This window comes from Psammomys obesus, unplaced genomic scaffold, assembly GCF_907164565.1.
Source record: "Psammomys obesus unplaced genomic scaffold, mPsaObe1.curated_primary_1811, whole genome shotgun sequence".
NCBI classification, from domain to species: Eukaryota; Metazoa; Chordata; class Mammalia; order Rodentia; family Muridae; genus Psammomys; species Psammomys obesus.
The window spans coordinates 5,755,772-5,774,583 of NW_026585587.1; the positions used below are offsets into that span (position 1 = coordinate 5,755,772).

Sequence of the window (18,812 nt, forward strand, 5' to 3'; positions counted from 1 at the left end):
CGCCGCCAGGCATCAGCAATCTATCCTGAGCGGAGGCGGCTTTGCAGCCTTGCGGGGAACCGACACGTTAGCGGGGCGGGCAGGCGGCGGCGGCGGCGTCCGGCTGCTGCAAGCGGCGCGAGCGGAAGGATGGCGGAGGCCTCGGAGAGGCTTTACCGAGTGGAGTACGCCAAGAGCGGGCGCGCCTCTTGCAAGAAATGCAGCGAGAGTATCCCCAAGGACTCGCTCCGCATGGCCATCATGGTGCAGGTGCGGCGGGGCCGGGCCGGAGGCGCAGGGCGGCGCGGCCGCGGGGGCTGTGTGGGCTCGGGGCGGCTCACGGCGTCCGGGAGATGAGGGCCGAAAGGCCCGCGGTGCTGCTGCTGCGGGGTCCTGGAGGCCCACTGGGCCAGCTCCTTCCGGGAGAGCGCGCTAACCCTGCAAGAAAAGCCCGGGAAGCGAGAGCATCTGGTGGTGCCGCTGGCTTTGTGAGGGGCCTGCCGCCTCCCTCGGTCTGGATGGTCGCACAGTTCCTGTTTTTTTTTCACTGCCTTTGCTTGCGGTGGGGGGTGGAGGATGTGCGCGCGGTCTTTGAAGCTGCTCTGATTTGGCCTATCTTGTCCTGGAGGATTTTTGCTCTACATAGATACACATGGTTGGTTTTTTGTTTTTTTTTTTCTTCTTCTGAATCCTATTTTTGGCTATCCTTTCAACATCCTCTCACTCTTGGTATTTCTGTTTTAATTATGCAAGGCTGTGCCGCTTCTTTACAGGGCGCTCGCTTTGGGCCTGATTTCTAGTTGGATATAACCATGTCTCCAAACTTGACGATTTCTCGGTGCTTTCCTGCAGCTATCTTCACCGACTCTTCGAGGTGGTCAGAGATAATAAAGGGTCTTTGCAGTTCCAGGAGCTCTTGCCTCCTGGGCTACTGGTTTTCCTGATGCCTGTCTTTGCAAGTTTGGTTCTCACCTGCCCTGTTTCACCAGTCCCCCCACCTTCAGCCCCCACCCCCGTACGCTGTTACCCAAGCTCACTGCTAGTGGTCAAGGTAATTGATTTCCCTTGCTGTTCAGCTTCAGTAATGTGTTTCAGAAAAGGCCTGCCATCCCCTAACGGGATGTCAGTACTTTGGGAGAGGGGTGAAAGACATCGACCCAGTAGGTACCAGGGACCCACATGGCCTCTCTTTCACATTATGGCAAGAACTGAAGCTGTCATCTTGATGCTCTCTGAGTGGCTGCCTAGCTCAGCCTTCCTGGCACATTAAGTAGCAGCCAGGTTCCAGGTGCTAAATTAGTGTCTATAATTATCATTGGTGACGGAATTTACAAGTACTGCTAGGCACACTGTTGTTGAATACTAATATTTGAATTGATTTATCTTTCAGTTAATCAGTGGTTATTCCTAAATCAGCTGTATACCCAAATTACCACACAGAGACAAGGATTTATTTAATTAACCTAGAGTACAATGCTGGGCAATAGTTACTCCATCCTAAACCTCCAAGCCCACATAGTTTCCTCCCATTCAGATTTCCCACATTATACTTGCCCTTAGTCATATCCTAGGTCCCATTCATCTCTCCTCATGGTTCCTAGTCCTCTCCTGCCGATCTCTCTTTCTCTGACTCCTCCCACTCCCCTCTGGATCAGGATGTCCCACCTTATTCTCTCCATTGCTCAGCATTGGCTGGCTGTTTTGTGGACAATACAGAGAACAAATGGTGGCATGTTTACACAAACTTGAGACAGGTGATGCTTAGAATAAACATCACAGTACAATGTCCAGATTGAAACCAGATAGTGGGGTAGAGAAATCAGCATTTGAATGAACAAGGGTAAATTGTATACATACCAGGAAAACGTTCTATCTACAGCACACCTTTTTTTTTTTTTTTCGTTTGCATTCATGATTGGATAGGAAACCCACCCTAGGTGCTTTCTGCTCGGTTAAGGGAGTGGGGAAGATTGATAATATGGCACTGAGCCCTGAGCGGTGTGCCCTGAATAGGAGGGGCCCAAAATGTCCAAGTGTGGGAGCTTGATTAAGAGTCTTTATTCACAGAAGTGGGACAGAACGATGGAGATAGCTAAGAGGGATGGACCTAAAATTCAAAGAACAATTCAAAGCCCCATTTCCCACTGAGGTCTCTGAACTTTACCCTGCAGTTCCTGTGAGAAGGTAAATAGAATTCAAGGCTTTCTCTCTCTCTCTCTCTCTCTCTCTCTCTCTGGGTTTAAAAGAAAACATCCACAACCTTGCCAGTTTATAGATTATTTCCTCCAATCTTGAGTGTAAACAGAAAAGCAAAAGTGTCATAGGCTTATATTTTCATGTTATTTTATGATTGGGAATTCCTCAACCTGATGACAGCATCTATTAGAGGAGTATGAGTAAGGTTTGAAGTAATATTATCCCCAGAGTAGGTTGGTTGGGTTTTTTGTTGTTTTTTCATTAGGTTAGTTGGGGTTTTGTTTGTTTGCTTGTTTTGTTTGTTTTTCCGAGACAGGATTTCTGTGAAACCTTGGCCGCCCTGAACCAGGTTGGCCTCGAACTCACAGAGAGCCACCTGCTTCCCTGAGTGCTGGGATTAAAGGCATGTGCTACCTCACCCAGCTTGGTTGGTTGGTTTTGAGACAGGATTGTAAAGGCTTATCTTTCTGATCCTCTGGCCTCCCAGTCTCTGGAGTGTTGGCAGTTACAGGCCTGTCTGCATGTACCACATTTGTTTTGTTTTTGAAACTTGGGCTCACTATGTCATCCTGCTGGCCTCAGACTCAGAGATCTATCTATCTTCCTCTGCCTCCCCAGTGATGAGATTAAAGCTGTGAGCTCCTATTTCTGGCCTTTCAAATGATCAGTTTCCTTCCAGACCCTAGGTGTTTGTGCTAGCTAGAGGGTAGCCCTCCTGTGAAAGCATGATCCCCAGTACTGTCTAGGAAGAGAGGAAAGAAAAGAGGATACTGGGGAGGCTGGAGCCTCCATAGATAATTTAGTTAGTATTCAAGGCCCTCCTCCAGGTTTTCTTGATTGTGAAAGAAACTATTATTCACAGTGAGGATGGTGGTCTTCCTTGGTTGAAGTTGGGAGTTTAGTTCTGAATTTGAAGTTGGTCCTTTCCTGGGTAGGCCGGAAAGAAAGAGGCCTTTCTTCTGGTGCTTGAATCTAAATACCTTCTTTTACATTTGTATAAGAGGATTGTTCTCTGAGCAACTGATAACCTGATCTTTCAGAGTCCTGTCTTGAGGGAGGACCTGGGCGGTGAAGAAATGATCTTGGGAAGATTTGAGAGTTCCGTGCCCAGGGCAAGGCCATCCCTCCTCCCACTGGCTGGGTTCTTAGCCTGTCTTACCTGGAAGGAAATGGTGAACATAATGGTTGCTGAGGGCTAGCGGAGAGGCTCTTGGTCCGTGGCTGCTCCGAGTTCTAGATCCCATACCTACGTATTTTATAGCTCCTAGGTAGAGGCCAACATCTTGGGACCTTTACTGCCATCATTCTCAATCTTTTGTCTTTTCCTGTGGAGGATGGACTTCTGGTTTCGTGTCTTGATTAGGGAGTGTCTCTTGGTGTCACCAGTCCACAGCACCCAGTCTAGTGGGCAGTAGGTGTTTATTCTGGAAGAGCTGTAGCTGTGGGCCCTCTTTTACATTACAGTAAGTGAGCCCTGTGGAGGAGCATGGATCCTCAGGCTGAGGCAGGCAGAAACCACGTGCCTCACGGGCGCAGAGACCCGAATGCACCACCTGGTGTGAGCCAAGGAGTGTTGGAGCCAGAAGCTGAGTCTACTCTGAAATGCCATGTGTTGTCTGGTTTAGAGCACATCTTTTCTGCTGGTCCTGCACCACTCCTGCGGGTTTGAAACTCTGAATAAGCATTGGAATTTGGGTAGATTCTGACAGACTCCCTGAGGAGAGCTGTGGGTGGGACCTTGAGACACCCAAGGAAGTCTAAAGAGCTCTAAAAGGCTTTCAAGAGAGTTTCAGGCCCAGGATTGGGTGATTACTGTTGGGTCACCTAGGCAGGTCTTGGCCTTACACGTTTAAATTTTTACATTCTTTCTTAATTTTTATGTGTGTGGGTGTTTTGCCTACATGGACCTGTGCATCACCTGCCTGGTGCCCAAAGAGGCCAGAAGAAACATCGGATCCCCCAGAACTGGGGTGGCAGGTGGTTGTGAACTACCATATGGGTGCTAGGACTAGGCCCTCTGGAAGAGCAGCTTAGCCGCCGAGCCACCTCCTCAGCCCTCAATCTTACATTTTAATGCATCTAAAGGAGGCCAGCTTCATCCTGGTGTTTATTTTCAGTCCTCTTTAGTATTTTTATTTCATTGGCCTTTCTTTCCCTCTGTGTCCCTTGAGGCAGTCATAATGGTGGTCTTACTCTCTGGTCAGATAGAAGGCAGCCTTTGTTAAGTGGCTCTTCTGCAGGCAGGGTGGTGGAAGAGCTCCGGATCAGATTCTTGTCCCGCCTTGCTTGCTGTATCTCCATTGTTACTGCCGCCATCTGGAGCTAGGGTTGCCGCTGCCTTCCCAGAGGCATGGCTTGTGGAGGAAGGGCACCACAAAACTGGGTTAATGCCTGTGTCGCCTTCATCCTGGACACTGTCGCCGTCTCTAACACAGGCAGCACTGGGCATGGAGCATCATGGGGAAAGAAAACAACTGAAGTGACACAATGTCTTTACCTCGGGCCCCCCTGAGGACGGAGGTCAGCCTAGTTCAGGCCTGGAAGTCTTCTGCCTCAGGCTCTTTTTCGTCCCCTCACAGAAGCCATTCACTCTACTTACGTGTACATACGTGCCTTGACACACCTCACACTTTCTTGACACATTTTTTCCTGCCTGGTTCTATCTAGGTCTTGTTCCTCATTATTTTTAACTGCAGAGGCACTTACAAGCCATTTCTGGGCCAGCCAGACCCTTGAGCTCAAGCACTGCTGCCTGGTTCTTCTAACTGGTACCAGGGACACTGGGACATTGAATAGCTGTCCTGTGTTGCTCTAGAAGGAACTGGGGCCAACCTCTCATCCTGAGACAGTGGATCTGGGGGTGGCCAGCCATAACTTCTGGCTTTTAGGAAAGTACTTTAGGTGAGAAGCTGGGAGCTGAAGTCATTGTGTGACATGAAAGAACAGCGGGCTGCCGCAGGGAGAAGGGGGCTCCCATTTCTTCGTGGGTGGGGGCAGGGTGGGCTTGTGGCCTGCATGGACTAATAGCCCCTTCGCCTGCTTTCTCACTCGTAGTCACCCATGTTCGATGGGAAGGTCCCACACTGGTACCACTTCTCCTGCTTCTGGAAGGTGGGCCACTGCATCCGGCAGCCCGACCTCGAGGTGGATGGCTTCTCGGAGCTGCGATGGGATGACCAGCAGAAGGTCAAGAAGACCGCAGAGGCTGGAGGAGTGTCAGGTGTGTATAGCCCTGCCTTCCAGCTCACCCCTCTCTGTCAGGAGCACACTGCCTCAGCAGCTCCTCACCGGACAGCCATCTCAGCAGCCTGGCTTTGTTTTTAGAGCAGTATTGGGAAAGCAGAGAGAAGTAAGAGCACAGAGCTCCCTCCGGCCCCGTCAGTGCACCTCAGCAGTTGATGGAGCTTGGCTGACAAATCGTCACCCTTTGCTGTTGAGCATTCTGTAGGCTTGAGTGGATGGAGAGATAGCATGCCTGCCACTGATGCCTGCCAGGTCCTGTGGACCCTCCTTCCAGGGGGAAGCCTCTGCTAGTCCTCCTTTTGGTTTTTAAAAACAAAAAAACTGACCCCAGGCAGAGAGGCAGCCAGAGCTCTTTGAGTTCAAGGACAGCCAGTGGTATGTGGGGAGACCCTGTCTCAAAACAGACAAATAAATACAGGCCTCAGAGTCGGCAGTCTTCCTGTCTCCGCTTCCGCTTCATGGGTGCTGGGATTACAGATGCTCACTCCTGGTGTGTGTGGCTTCTATTCTGATTTCTAGCCTCAGTTAGTTTTGCCTAGGTTTTGTTTCAGAGAGAGAAGGAAATGTATGTACTTTCTTGGCTGCTGCGTCCTTTGTGACGTGTCCTTGGTTGTCTTCTGTTGCTGACCTGTGTTCCTGTGTTTGGACACCACACTTTGCATATCCTGGTCTCTGTTGGTGACTCCGGGCAGTTGACTGTTTCCCTGCAGTCTTTCTAAGAGTGATAAAGTTTGGCTGCCCTTCATCCAAAAGTCCGAAGTACTCAACAAATTCATAACTTAGACCAGCTATACGGCAGCTCAGGTGGAAAGTTCCACACCTGAGTTCTTGACAGTTGGCATCAGAATTGTAGACAGGCTAGAAATACTGTATGCACTTTCCTTCGGGCTGTGTGTCTGTGAAACGGATGGGTTTCATGTGTGGACCTGCAGCCGTCTTGTTCCCCAGGATGTCTGTGTGTGCAGTTATTCAAAACAAAGAGCTGCACTCCAGAGCGGCTCTTACCAAGCTATTGCATGGAGGACCCTCAGCCTGTAGCTTGTTGTGGTTTCTAATACACCCAGTGTAATTTATAGATTTAAAAGAAGAAGAATCAAGATGGCTTAGCTCCCAGCTCACACTTGGTTTCAAGCCAGGCGTGGTGGTGGACACCTTTAATCCCAACACACAGGAGTTCAAGGACAGCCTGGGCTATACAGAGAAATTCTGTCTCAAAAAAAAACAGAAAGAAGAAAGAAGACCTCTTGGGTTTGATTCCCAGCACCCACAATGTCGCTCACACATAACTCTAGTTCCAGAGAATCTGGTGCCTCTTCTGTGTCTCTTCCCTCCCTCCCCCTGCAGGCACCAGGCATGCACCTGGTACACAGACATGCAAACAGAATCCCCATACACGAAGAGTAAAATAACTTAAAAAAGATATTTGCTTATTATTCACACGGCATTCCGCCTGCATGTGTACCTGCACACCAGATCTCACCACAAATGGCTGTGAGGTGCCATGTGGTTGTTGGGAATTGAACTCAGGACCTTTAGGAAGGATAGCCAGTGTTCTTAACCTCTGAGCTATCTCTCCAGCCCAAAATAGTTTATTTTAATCTAGCTTTTGTCTCTTGCCCAAGCCCCTTGCCATTTGTTATAGGCTTATGTTTGATACTCCTTTAGCAGTGAGAAGTCCGAGTTGGAAATTGCAACAAAAAGTAACCACAGTTGTTGCCAGTAGAAATGAGGGGGATAGCTGTGGTCACCAGACCACAATGCCCTGTGGGAGGTTCGTGGGAAGAGGAAGACATGGGGCATTTGGTGCCACAGTGAGGGCTGGGTTGGGCAGTGACATGTGCTTGGTTCTTCAGGGAAAGGCCAGGATGGAAGTGGCGGCAAGGCAGAGAAGACGCTGGGTGACTTTGCAGCCGAGTACGCCAAGTCCAACAGGAGCACATGCAAGGGCTGTATGGAGAAGATAGAAAAGGTAGCGCTGGGGTCCAGTGCCTTCACTTCCTGGGGTGCTTGCTTCTATGGGGGCCGGGGGTGGGGCATTGCCATCTCAAGAAAAAAGTGCAGTCAACCTTTACCTTCTGGCTCAGTACTCACAGCTAAAAATACAGTGCGGGTCCTTGTGGAGGTGGGAGGTGGTAGTTTCTTCTGGGCAGGCCTAGCCCTGTGCTCTTGGGTAGTTGCCTCTGTGGGTAGCCGCCCTGGAAGAAATAATCTTGGAAAGCAGCAGCATAGGTCTCCCCAAAGTCAGCAGGCTTGAGGCAGTTCTTGTTTAGCGGGTTGGAAGTCAGAAGGGTTATCCTGTGTGGGCCCCCAGCAGCACTCCTGTCTAATCAGAGAAATGTCACAGACCAGCCTCCCCTGTCGCTGTTTCTTGTCCCTGAAAGCTGGCGGCCAGTCAGGTGGAGTGGATGGCTGGCCCTGTTGCTGGGAACAGGGTAGAAGGTACATATTTGCCAACATTCCCTTTGGTGCCATGACTCAGTTAGCATTAGCTGTGTTGTGATGTTGTGTGAGTCAGCTTTCTGCACAGCAGCGCTGTCAGAGACAGTCACCTGAGGAGAGGGAGCTTGGTGTTGGCTCACAGTCACAGACGTTTCAGTCACGGTTGCTTTGGGTCTGTGGTATTGCGTGTGGCAGGGGCATGTGACAAGGCAGGCCTGTTTAGCTCATGGGATGCAAAAGAAGACAACCAACATCTAACATCAAGGGAAACCTACATCTGCAGCCTCCCAAGAAAGAGCACCACAGCCTGGTGCTGTAGGGCCTTTGAGAACAGCTCAAGAGCTAAACGTAGCAAAATCAAAACTGAGGAACATGCAGTTAATTGCTAATTGTCCTCACCTTTCACCATGAAAAATTGGAGGCAAAAAGTATGGTCCTCGTGCCCCTGAGGGAACACCAGCCTGCTCTGTTCTCTTGAGCATTAGCCTCAGATGGAGCTTTCTGCATTAGCAGGAGCCCTGTCTGTCGGCCTGATACCTTTCAGGTGGGCCACCTCTAGGAATGCCAGTTGTGAGGATTGTATGTCCAGCAGACCGGCAGGTCCCAGCTCTTCACTGCAGATTAGCTCCTAAGTATAGTGGCCAGAGAGTCACAGGAGGGTGAGGATGGAGGAAAACTCCCTGTCGGGATAAGTCGCCATGCTAAAGCCATCACAGGATGGTGCAGTGCGGCTGCTGACCGACCTGCCGTGTCAGCATCTTAACCCATGCCTGGGTTGGTTACTTGTCTAAGTGGGTGGGTATGTAGATGGTCATTTAAAGTGTGAGAGCCAGTGCCTTATCAATGCATGAGGCAGCATGTCAGTTTCTGGAATGTGAGTGCTGGGGCCTAGAGGTACCTCACAACCCTTGATGGCATAAGTGCTTCCACTTCTGCTTTGATTTGGACTCAAGGCCCTCAAGGCCCCAGGCTAGCTGCTCCCTGCACTGCCTTGTGAGTCACTCGATACCACGTGGTTTTCCCTACAGGGCCAGATGCGTCTGTCCAAGAAGATGCTGGACCCAGAGAAGCCGCAGCTGGGTATGATTGACCGCTGGTACCACCCAACCTGCTTCGTCAAGAACCGAGAGGAGCTGGGCTTCCGGCCTGAGTATAGCGCCAGCCAGCTCAAGGGCTTCAGTCTCCTGTCTGCAGAGGACAAAGAAGCGCTGAAGAAGCAGCTCCCAGGAGTCAAGAGTGAAGGGTAGGTGGGTAGTGGTTAGCAAGTGGAAGCCTAGGGGAGGCCTCAGAGCCTGTGGATTCCATCGGAAAGCCAGGAGCTGTGGGCCTTTAGGAGCAGAGACTGGGGCATCTGCTGCTCTAGCACCCACCAACTCACCACCATGAGGTCTGCCCCTGGGCATGCTGGACCTTTCCCAACCCATGCCCTGAGGCCAGCCCACTACGCCACCCTCTTGTATAGTCTTCAGATATTAAAAGACCACCCAAGTTCCTTTGCACGGGTGAATGGCCACAGGTCTCCACGCTGTGAAGACCCACATTTGTGCTCCTTTGGCATCGCTGCAGTCTTGCAGTAGAGGTGTTTCTGTGTCTGGATCTCTGGGAGAATTATGGCTACTCACGAAGGATGGAAGTGGGAAGGGCCTGGAATCAGAAGAGACGGGCCCATACGTGGAGTTGGCATCTAGGGTGGGAAGGGCCCCATTCTAGAATGGTGTGGATGAGCACGCTGAGGACTGCAGAACCATGCACTGTGCTCACGAGCAGCACCTATGCCACTGTCACCAACTTCTTCACGAGTCTGGATCCACAGGCCAGGGGTGAGGATGCATGCCACGAGAGCTGAAGACCTGGAGTGTTCAGGCGCTTCCCCTAGCACGTGGCTTTGAAGAGTGCTGGGGCAAGCTCAGCTGCGTGGTGGTCTGGTGAACAGCTGTGTATCTCACTCTAGTCTCAGTTCTTTTCCACAATTCCCAGTCATTGTGTGTGCAAGAGACATGGCTTTAGCATCAGATGTGACCCGAGCCCTTAGTCTGTCCTGGTTGTTCTGGACACTAAGGTGAGCTCCTGGCCCCTCTTTATTGGCAGAAGATGTGCTGAAGGGCATGGCATCTCCTGTCTGCCTGGCTGCAAGTGTCACATGTACATGGCAGGAGCCTAAAAGTGAGAAAGAAGGCAGGTGGGAGGTAACTAACGGGATCAAGATGCCACTGAGGCATGTCATCTGTTCATACTGGGTGTTGGTCTCAAGGCTCTGGTTCTTACTAAGTCCTGTATCTCTTTCAGAAAGAGAAAATGTGATGAAGTGGATGGAATGGATGAGGTGGCCAAAAAGAAATCTAAAAAAGGAAAAGACAAGGATAGTAAGCTGGAAAAGGCCCTGAAGGTGAGTCTCCCTTCTGTTCTTTGTTGTGCAGAAGGACATCCAGCAGTCCCTGCTTAGTAACACCAGTGAATGAGTCATGTCTCACCCCAGTCTTTCCCTTAAGTTATTTGAACTTTTGAAGTCTGCAGCCCAGACCTTTTATCCCAAAAGGAGGCCCATACCCCATGTCTCAGTGGCAACCAACCAACCACACCTCCTCAGATAGCGTCCCAGGTGCCCCATGGCCCATCCCAAGACCAAGATAGTGTCCACCAGCCTCTTATTGACCCCTAGTGGCCTGAGTTTGGTCTACAAAACCTACATTAGGGGGCTAGGTGTGGCAATATATACCTTTAATCCCAACATTGGGGAGGTAGAGGCAGGAGGATCTTTGAGTTCAAGGGCAGCCAGTCTGGTGGATATAGCAGGTTTCAGGACAGCCAGAGTTATATAATAGACCCTTTCTCAAACTTACTGCCTCATGGGAGGAGAATCCCACAAGTTCTGAGACCTCCATACATGCATGCAGTAGGGAACATGGGAGTGTGCACATTAATGAATGAGTGTAACTTTTTACATTTTAGGGTAAGAAAACAATATTGCCTAAGATATTTTTTTAACAGAACTGATCTCAGGTATCTCAGGTATGGCTTCTCATCCTCAGGCCCAGAACGAACTGATCTGGAACATCAAAGATGAACTGAAGAAAGCGTGTTCCACCAACGACTTGAAGGAGTTGCTCATCTTCAACCAGCAGCAAGTACCGTCTGGGGAATCTGCGGTGAGCTGCCCTTCTGTTGGGGGACGCACTGGTACCATGGTCACCGTCCCCTGCTGTCAGGGGCTTCCCCAGCAGTCCCATACATTGCCACGTGTTTGTCCTGGCTTAGAACTTGGTGAATTGCCAAGGAGGGCAGGTATTTTGCCTTGGTGAGCCTACCACCCTAGCCCGGGGACTGCTGCCACAAGTCCTGGCTAAACCCACCTTTGGGCCACTCCTCAAGTGGAGCGGTTGCTGTGGCAATTGCCAAGGACTCCAGAAGTTTGAAGCCTGGGCTCTGTTGTAAGCTGTCACCTGAGCTACGCTAGACCCTGGACACAGCCTCTCTCTGGGGAGTAGGACCTGTTTGAGAATCCCTGCGTCTGCATCAGTAGCTGTCCCTTCCTGAGCCCCTGGTCTCTGCCGTGTTTCTTCAGATCTTGGACCGAGTTGCAGATGGCATGGCGTTTGGGGCCCTTCTGCCCTGCCAGGAGTGTTCAGGTCAGCTGGTCTTCAAGAGCGATGCGTATTACTGTACCGGGGATGTCACAGCCTGGACCAAGTGCATGGTCAAGACACAGACTCCCAGTCGGAAGGAATGGGTGACTCCAAAGGTAAGGGTTGGGTAGCATCCTGCAATCTGTTGGCAGGAAAACATGACTCCCTCCTCCTGGACTTCATGACACTCAAGGTCACAAAATGATGGTCCATGTTTCTCACCCTTTTTCATAGTCAGTGCTACATAGAGTTAGTTCTCTCTTCCTCTGTTCAGTGTTGTGATTATTCTCTCCCTCCCAGTCTTTCTCTGCCTCGGCCTGAGTAGCCGCCACTCTGGAGCCCACCTGATGTGATCATTTTCTCCCCTTTAGATTCTACACTCCCTCCTAGCATTTGTTTGCCTTTTGCTGGGGAGAAGGGAAAGAGGACAGTGAGCAGAATTAGCCATTAGCGTGTGTGCCTACATCTGGGGGTGGGTGCGAGCTGCGTTCTGCGTTCTGGTCTGGTGATACTCGTTGTCCCGGTAGATTGTGGACTTCTTGGCTCTGTTCCCCCAGGTGCTTACTTCAGATTAACCCCCATGGCCCTTCCTGTCTGAGTCACTGCTTCCCAGGGTTCCCGCAGGCTACTGTGTGTTTCCAGGAGCCTGTGCCCAGGCAGCTCTGCTGCTTTGGCTTTTGGCAGACGTGTCGGTACCGCCTGCACATGTTCCCGAATACCCTGCCTCCTAGCACGTGTGCTTTCTTGAGGGCCAAAGCCCTCTAACCTTTCTGTGCCACGTGGCATTGATGAGCGTGAATGTGAGGTGCCTGGCACCTTACTTGCCATTCGCTGAATGTGAGTGCAGCTGGGAAGTTCTTTCTCATTAGACAGGCATGGGGATTATGCTTCACCAGAGCTGATTGTGTGCCATCAAGTGACCAACCTCCCTAGGGCAAGGCCTACTGGAAGTCACGTGGGATACAGAAAGAGCTGCCTGTTGAATACTTACTGGTGAACGCGAGGCAGCACTGCCCGTGTTCCTCGCTAACAAGCAGGGAGACGGATCTGTCGCTGGGTGTGTTGGTTTTGGATCCTGCACCCCCTCTGCGCTCTCAATGCCCTGCACCAGTGGTGCATCCAGTTAGAGCTGATGACCTACATGACCTACAGCAACCACCCAAAGTCCATAGCCTACATTAGGGCCCACTCTTGCTGTTGTACAGCCTGTGGGTTTTGAAGAATATTGAATGAAATGTACCCCTTAGGAAAGCATCATTTAGAACATTTATTGCCCCAAGACTCTCAGTGTTGTATTTGTCTTTTCCTCCTCCCGTCCTCTGGAAACCACTGGTCTTTTTCATCACCTCCCATGTTTTTCCATTTCTAAAACTCCCTGTGGTTAGATGGTCTAGAGTGCCCTAGGCTTGTTGTACAGGGTCTCGTGTTAGCTTCCTTCACTGGGGAATGTGCAGTCAAGATTCCTCTGTAGCTGGATAGTTCATTGTCTCCCCTTATAGCCCTGGCTGTCCTAGAACTCATGATGTAGACCAGGCTGGGTCTCAAAACCACGTGCTAGGCTTAAAGGCTGGCCAAAGTATGTGAGTCTTAAGGGCCTTGAAGCCATGAGATAGGCACCTGAGAGCAAGTGACTAGAGGACAAGGCGTACCTTGTCCAACATACCTCCTGGGTCTAGTGAGTCTTCCCTCGCTGACTAACTTGTTTTGTTTGTTTTAAATCTTACTTCTAGTTGGAGAGGGGCACTGGGCATGGTGTACACGTGGAAGTCAAAGACAGCTTGTGGGAGTTTCTTCAGCCGTGTGGGTTCTGGGGTCAGACTCAGTGCACACTGAGACAGCTCACTGGGCCTGTTTTGTTTTTCCTGAAGGGTATGGTTTTTCTCGTAGATCACCTGGAGTACCTGGACTGTTGTAGGTGTAAGAAATAAGTCTTGCAAAAACAGCAATAATAAGCTTTCTTCCTGGGAACTTGAGCACTTTCCTATAAGAGATTTTAAAAAGATTATTTAATTTGCACAAGACGATAGCTACCCTTTGCTACTGTGTCAGTTTGTCTTTCTTCCACCTCTCCATAACCCTTTTCTTCCCTTTCAACCTCCTAATACAAGAGAGAAAAAAAAAGGATAGAGAAAGGGAAACAGATCCCTGAATAAAATCAGGAGTCGGAACAGGAAACACTATGGTTACTACTTCCTGCTGATTAGAGGCAGTGAGCTCCGTGGGGCAAGTTTTCTTTGCTGTCAGGATGATATCTAATTTCTTCTTCTTGTTTCTTCTTTGCACATGACTACTTAACAAACCATGACCAACAGCAACAAATAACCCACCAACAATTCTCTCAGGAGCCTAGCATTTATATACCCTCTGAAAAGTCCCCAGAATTCCAAACTTCACACAATCATAGAAGCCATCTGCATCTGGCAGAATTACGCCTCTGCTAGAGCGAAAGGCAAATCATATCAGCTGCTGCAAAGCAGTCCCATAGCCCCACACCTGGGATTGAAACGAAAACTTACTATGTTTCTGTTTTTAAAGAAACCAAAATTCTTAACTGCACAGGACAAATCCTGCTCAGCCTATTTAGTGTTAGTTTATTTTAAGAGACATCTGATGTCCTTCGAACTAAAACTTAATGTTGTTTAGGAATTTCGAGAAATATCATACCTCAAGAAATTAAAGGTCAAAAAACAGGACCGGATATTCCCTCCAGAGACCAGCGCCCCAGCACCACTGGCACCCCCACTCTCCGTCACCTCAGCACCCACAGCTGTGAACTCCTGTGCTCCAGCAGGTATGACTCCGGGAAGGATTGTGGGTTGGGTTAAGGATATAGCATAATGAAGTGGGTGCCCTGTGGTCTGTTTGCCGTGTGGGCAATGTTCCTTGGGGCATGTTCCGAATAAGCAACCCAATGCACTGCAAAGCATACCCCAGTCTGCAGTCTTGTTATCCTCCCTGCACCACGGGCCATCAAGAGCCGGGGGAAATCCTGGTCATGAGTACACATGCACTAGGCCACCAGAAGCAGTGAGATCTGTGTGTTGGAAAGGAGAAATGCTGCTTGCTCCTTCAGCTTGTGGAGACTTGAACTGTGAAAGCCAAGGCTGTGGTGGACTGGGTAGAGGATAAGGGTCTGCTTCTGAGCACTGGTGGTAAACAAGGCTAACCCAAGTCCTCTCTGCTGCTTGAAGCCTGGGGTCAGCATGCACACGTGGTGGTCGTCAGGGTCTGCTTTCTGGTCCCTCCTTCACAGGTCCTTCCTCTGCTGTATCCTTGCTTGTAATTCACACCCAAGTCAGTGCTTCTGATCTCCACAGAGACTTCAGTGAAATTCAGTTGGTGTCTGTAATGGCCACCCTGTAGAGAAGGCAGGCTAGATCTTCCCCAATTGGGAGATATGAAGCCATGGCCTGTGGCCTGGCTGTAACCAGTGCTGCGTTGTCACCTTCAACTCACAGGCAGTGCCAACCTGCCGTGCTGGGGACTTGGTGCCAGCTTGCCTGAACACCTTAGCTCAGTGTGACTATATTTACTGCTTGAAGCTTCCCGCTTTGTCACCAAGAAGTCTGATTTGCAAACAAGAACTGCAGGAGTGGGAGGATGAGAGTATGGAGGGACTCAGGAGCTCTTGCCACCCACTCCCTTCCCGGCATTCTGCTCCCTCACCTCCAGATGCAGCCTTTCTAGTCTGCCCCTGAGCAGTCCCGGGGTAGCCAGGCTGGGTCACGTCCATGGCGTGTTCCCTACCCAGTTTCCACTCACGCATGGTAGTTTGCTCTTCTGCCCTCTGTTCTCCCACAGCCTGTCAGCTTCTGTCTTCCTAAGATTTTCCCAAAGAGAAAAGAATGAGGGCCAAGGCTTGCCAGCCCTGTAGCTACTGTGGTTTCTCCCAAGGAACCAGCTGTTTTGTCTTGCTTTGCTTCATCCTTTCCTGGGAACCAGAGTGCGGTGGGCCTAACGTGACAACACTTGTGCTCTCCTGCCGCAGACAAGCCCCTATCTAACATGAAGATCCTGACCCTCGGTAAACTCTCCCAGAACAAAGACGAAGCGAAGGCTGCGATTGAGAAGCTCGGGGGCAAGCTGACAGGATCGGCCAACAAGGCCTCCTTGTGCATTAGCACTAAAAGTGAGTTCCCCAGGCCTCTGCTTCTCACCAGTGTGGTGAGCGTTCAGTGGGTGCGAGGCACAGCTGCGCTCAGACTCCTACCACCGTAGCTTGAAGAAAAACTAGTATTTTTAGATGTATTATATGTGTTCGCAGTGGCTCATATTCCCAGCCAGACCGTAAGCTTGTCCCTGCTCGGTAATCCACGGGATGTCCCCGGGTTCGCAGCCTGAACAAGGATTTGGAAAATGGAGAGTATTGGGTTACGTGGTAGGGAGGGTGGAGCGTACTACTTTGCAGTCTGATGGTGGAACCAGGCCCGTGTTTGTGGGCTTCCTGGTCAGTGTCACAGCTCTGTGCCTAAGAATCCATGTCAGCCGAGTGCCTCCTGACATCACAGCGAGGCTTAGGAGAAGGTGGCGGCCTCCTTCGGCGTTCCATACCCGAGGGGCAGCCAGTGCCGCTGAAGCACCACTGTTAAGTTGGAGCGAACAGCTTAGAAGGGAAGAATGGTTGGTGATGGGGTCGTTGGCAATCTTGGGCTGTAGTAGGATTACTTTTCAGTTTATGATTTGTTTGGGTGTTTTTGGGTTTGCGGGGCTTTTGTTTTTTAATTTCCCTATCTGGTTTTAACAGAGGAGGTAGAAAAGATGAGTAAGAAGATGGAGGAAGTGAAAGCAGCCAATGTTCGAGTTGTGTCTGAAGACTTCCTCCAGGATGTGTCCACCTCTACTAAGAGCCTCCAAGAGCTGCTCTCAGCCCACAGCTTGTCCTCTTGGGGGGCTGAGGTGAAGGTAGAGCCTGTTGAAGTGGTGGCCCCCAAGGGGAAGTCAGCTGCACCTTCCAAGAAGAGCAAGGGCCCAGTCAAGGAGGAAGGTAAGGCCAGCTGCCCTGCCTGTGACCTCACTTTTGTGTCCCTCCAGGGCTCTGGGGAGTGGTATCCTTGGTTCAGTGTTAAGCGGGAACAAAACAGGCCCTCGGGTGGCAGGCGGTGCGCAGGCGCCATGGTGCCCGCTTCTGGAGCTGTCTTTGCTCTGTTAGATCTTTATGTTCCTTTGTCCCTTCCTCAAGGTGTCAATAAGTCTGAAAAGAGGATGAAATTAACTCTGAAGGGAGGAGCAGCTGTTGATCCAGACTCTGGTGAGTGAGCAGGAGCCACCCACATGCCCTGGGTGATCGGGGGTCGGTTCACAGGGCGTAGGCACCCGTTGCTCGCCGGCCGGTCTTGGAGTCAGTAGGGAGCCTGTAGAGGTGGCGTGACAAGCACCACTAACCGGGGAGCGCTAGGCCCACAGAGCCCTTGTGCACCCTGGCCCTTCAAGGGAGGAAACTGTGGGAGCTTTGCCTCTGGGGCAGGTCTGGAACATTCTGCACACGTCCTGGAGAAAGGCGGGAAGGTGTTCAGTGCCACACTTGGCCTGGTGGACATTGTGAAAGGGACCAACTCCTATTACAAGCTGCAACTTCTGGAGGATGACAAGGAGAACAGGTGAGCTGGGGCCAGATCGCCTCAAGGTTTAGTAGAGTGTGTGCTGCCCACCTTGGGGTCAGGCTGCTGCCAGCCTGGAGCAGAACCGGTAACAAGAAAGCCATGGTGCGCATGACCTCTCCGTAACAGACAGCAGCTGCTGGCCATCAGCTATGTGCTGCTGTGCTGTGCTCAGCCATCAAGGAGTGTAGCTTCGCATCTCAGCTGGGCTATTTAATTTTCACTTTAGCCATTTGATTTTTTTTTAAGAGGCAGGATTAGTGATTTATTGTTTTGTACATAATAAAATTAAATTTTGTTCTTTCTCTTTGTTTTTTCAAATCATGATTTCTCTGTGTAGCCCTGGCTGTCCTGGAACTCCCTTTGTAGGCCAAACTGGCCTTGAACACTAGATCCACCAGCCTGTGCCTCTCTAGTCCTGGGACTAAAGGCATATGCCACCACACCTGGCTTTAAATTGATTCTTTTATGCTACTCCACACTCTGGTTACTAGAATGAAGGCGATTGTTTTGACCTGTTTAAACGTCCTCTCAGTTGTAGCATGCTTGCCTATTGTGTTCAAGACCCTGTAGCACCACTCGATCAACAGATGAGGGACACGCAGGGAGTGCACTCGCAGAACTGCCCTCACTGAGGAGAGCGTGGACCGGCACAGGGGCTCACCGTGGTCTCTGTCCCTCTACAGGTACTGGATCTTCCGGTCCTGGGGCCGAGTGGGCACAGTTATCGGCAGTAACAAACTTGAGCAGATGCCATCCAAAGAGGATGCTGTTGAGCACTTCATGAAATTATATGAAGAGAAGACCGGAAATGCCTGGCACTCTAAAAACTTCACAAAGTATCCCAAAAAGTTCTACCCTCTGGAGATTGACTATGGCCAGGTAATCGCAGGAATGTCCTTAATTAACAGCATCTGTTCCTTCAGCCGCAGTATAGCTCAGATGGGGACACTGGTGAATAAAGACACATTAGTTATATATTAATTATACCAGCTCAACAAATTCTTCCCCCCAAAATAGAAGAATATTTCCTGGCTCATTATGTGAGGCCAGTGTTACCCAAGAACATGAGAAGAAACGTGTTGAACACCATCTCTGTAACGTTAAATCCTCAACTAGCAAATCAAACAGTATGTGAGGATTTGTACACCAGACTCAGTGCAATAGAAATCCAGGATTTAGAGGTTGGTTGACATCTCAATACGCTATATGAGTGAAGGGCATAAATCACATGATCATCTCAGTAGCTACAGAAAAACATTCTGTCAAATCTGTGCCATAAAGCATCAAAAGAAACATAGATAAGAACAGAGCAAGGGGAGCTCAAGCTGGCTTTGAACTCGTATCCTAGGATTACAGGTATGTGCAGTTACAGGTGTTGCCATACCCTAGCAGAGATTCCGAGCCATTAAGGAAGGGTGGTTTCTGAAGTTGCTTTGTGGCGACATCATTATAATTCTTAGGTTCTATAAGATTGTATTAGAATCCATGTGTCCCCATAGAAGTGAAATGACCTCCCATCAGGAGACGTGGACGAACTGAATGTGCTCTGCCTGTGTGTAGATTATTTAGACTTTTATTCTGTGTAGGACAGCGTTTTATTGTGGCTGGATGTTTACGTTTTGGTTGAGCCAGGGCCTCGCTGTTTAGCAAGTTAAACCAGCAGTCACCTTTGGCATCACCCGAAATGCTGGGGTTCCAGGTATGTGCGCCATGATTGCAGGCATGTGTGCCA

General features: G+C 50.3%; 1 protein-coding gene across 1 annotated transcript in view; it reads left to right on the forward strand.

Moving 5' to 3' along the window:
- Nucleotides 1–3: 3 nt before the first annotated feature.
- The window catches only part of Parp1 (poly(ADP-ribose) polymerase 1), a 31,002-nt gene continuing 12,193 nt past the window's right edge, over nucleotides 4–18,812 (forward strand). The window contains exons 1-13 of the mRNA XM_055609086.1: nucleotides 4–249; nucleotides 5,230–5,395; nucleotides 7,272–7,387; nucleotides 8,886–9,100; nucleotides 10,144–10,243; nucleotides 10,887–11,003; nucleotides 11,420–11,596; nucleotides 14,124–14,271; nucleotides 15,469–15,609; nucleotides 16,225–16,464; nucleotides 16,660–16,728; nucleotides 16,945–17,077; nucleotides 17,764–17,959. Coding sequence (XP_055465061.1) covers nucleotides 130–249; nucleotides 5,230–5,395; nucleotides 7,272–7,387; nucleotides 8,886–9,100; nucleotides 10,144–10,243; nucleotides 10,887–11,003; nucleotides 11,420–11,596; nucleotides 14,124–14,271; nucleotides 15,469–15,609; nucleotides 16,225–16,464; nucleotides 16,660–16,728; nucleotides 16,945–17,077; nucleotides 17,764–17,959 — 1,938 coding nt within the window. The 5' untranslated portion in view covers nucleotides 4–129. The remainder of the gene's footprint in view (nucleotides 250–5,229; nucleotides 5,396–7,271; nucleotides 7,388–8,885; nucleotides 9,101–10,143; nucleotides 10,244–10,886; nucleotides 11,004–11,419; nucleotides 11,597–14,123; nucleotides 14,272–15,468; nucleotides 15,610–16,224; nucleotides 16,465–16,659; nucleotides 16,729–16,944; nucleotides 17,078–17,763; nucleotides 17,960–18,812) is intronic.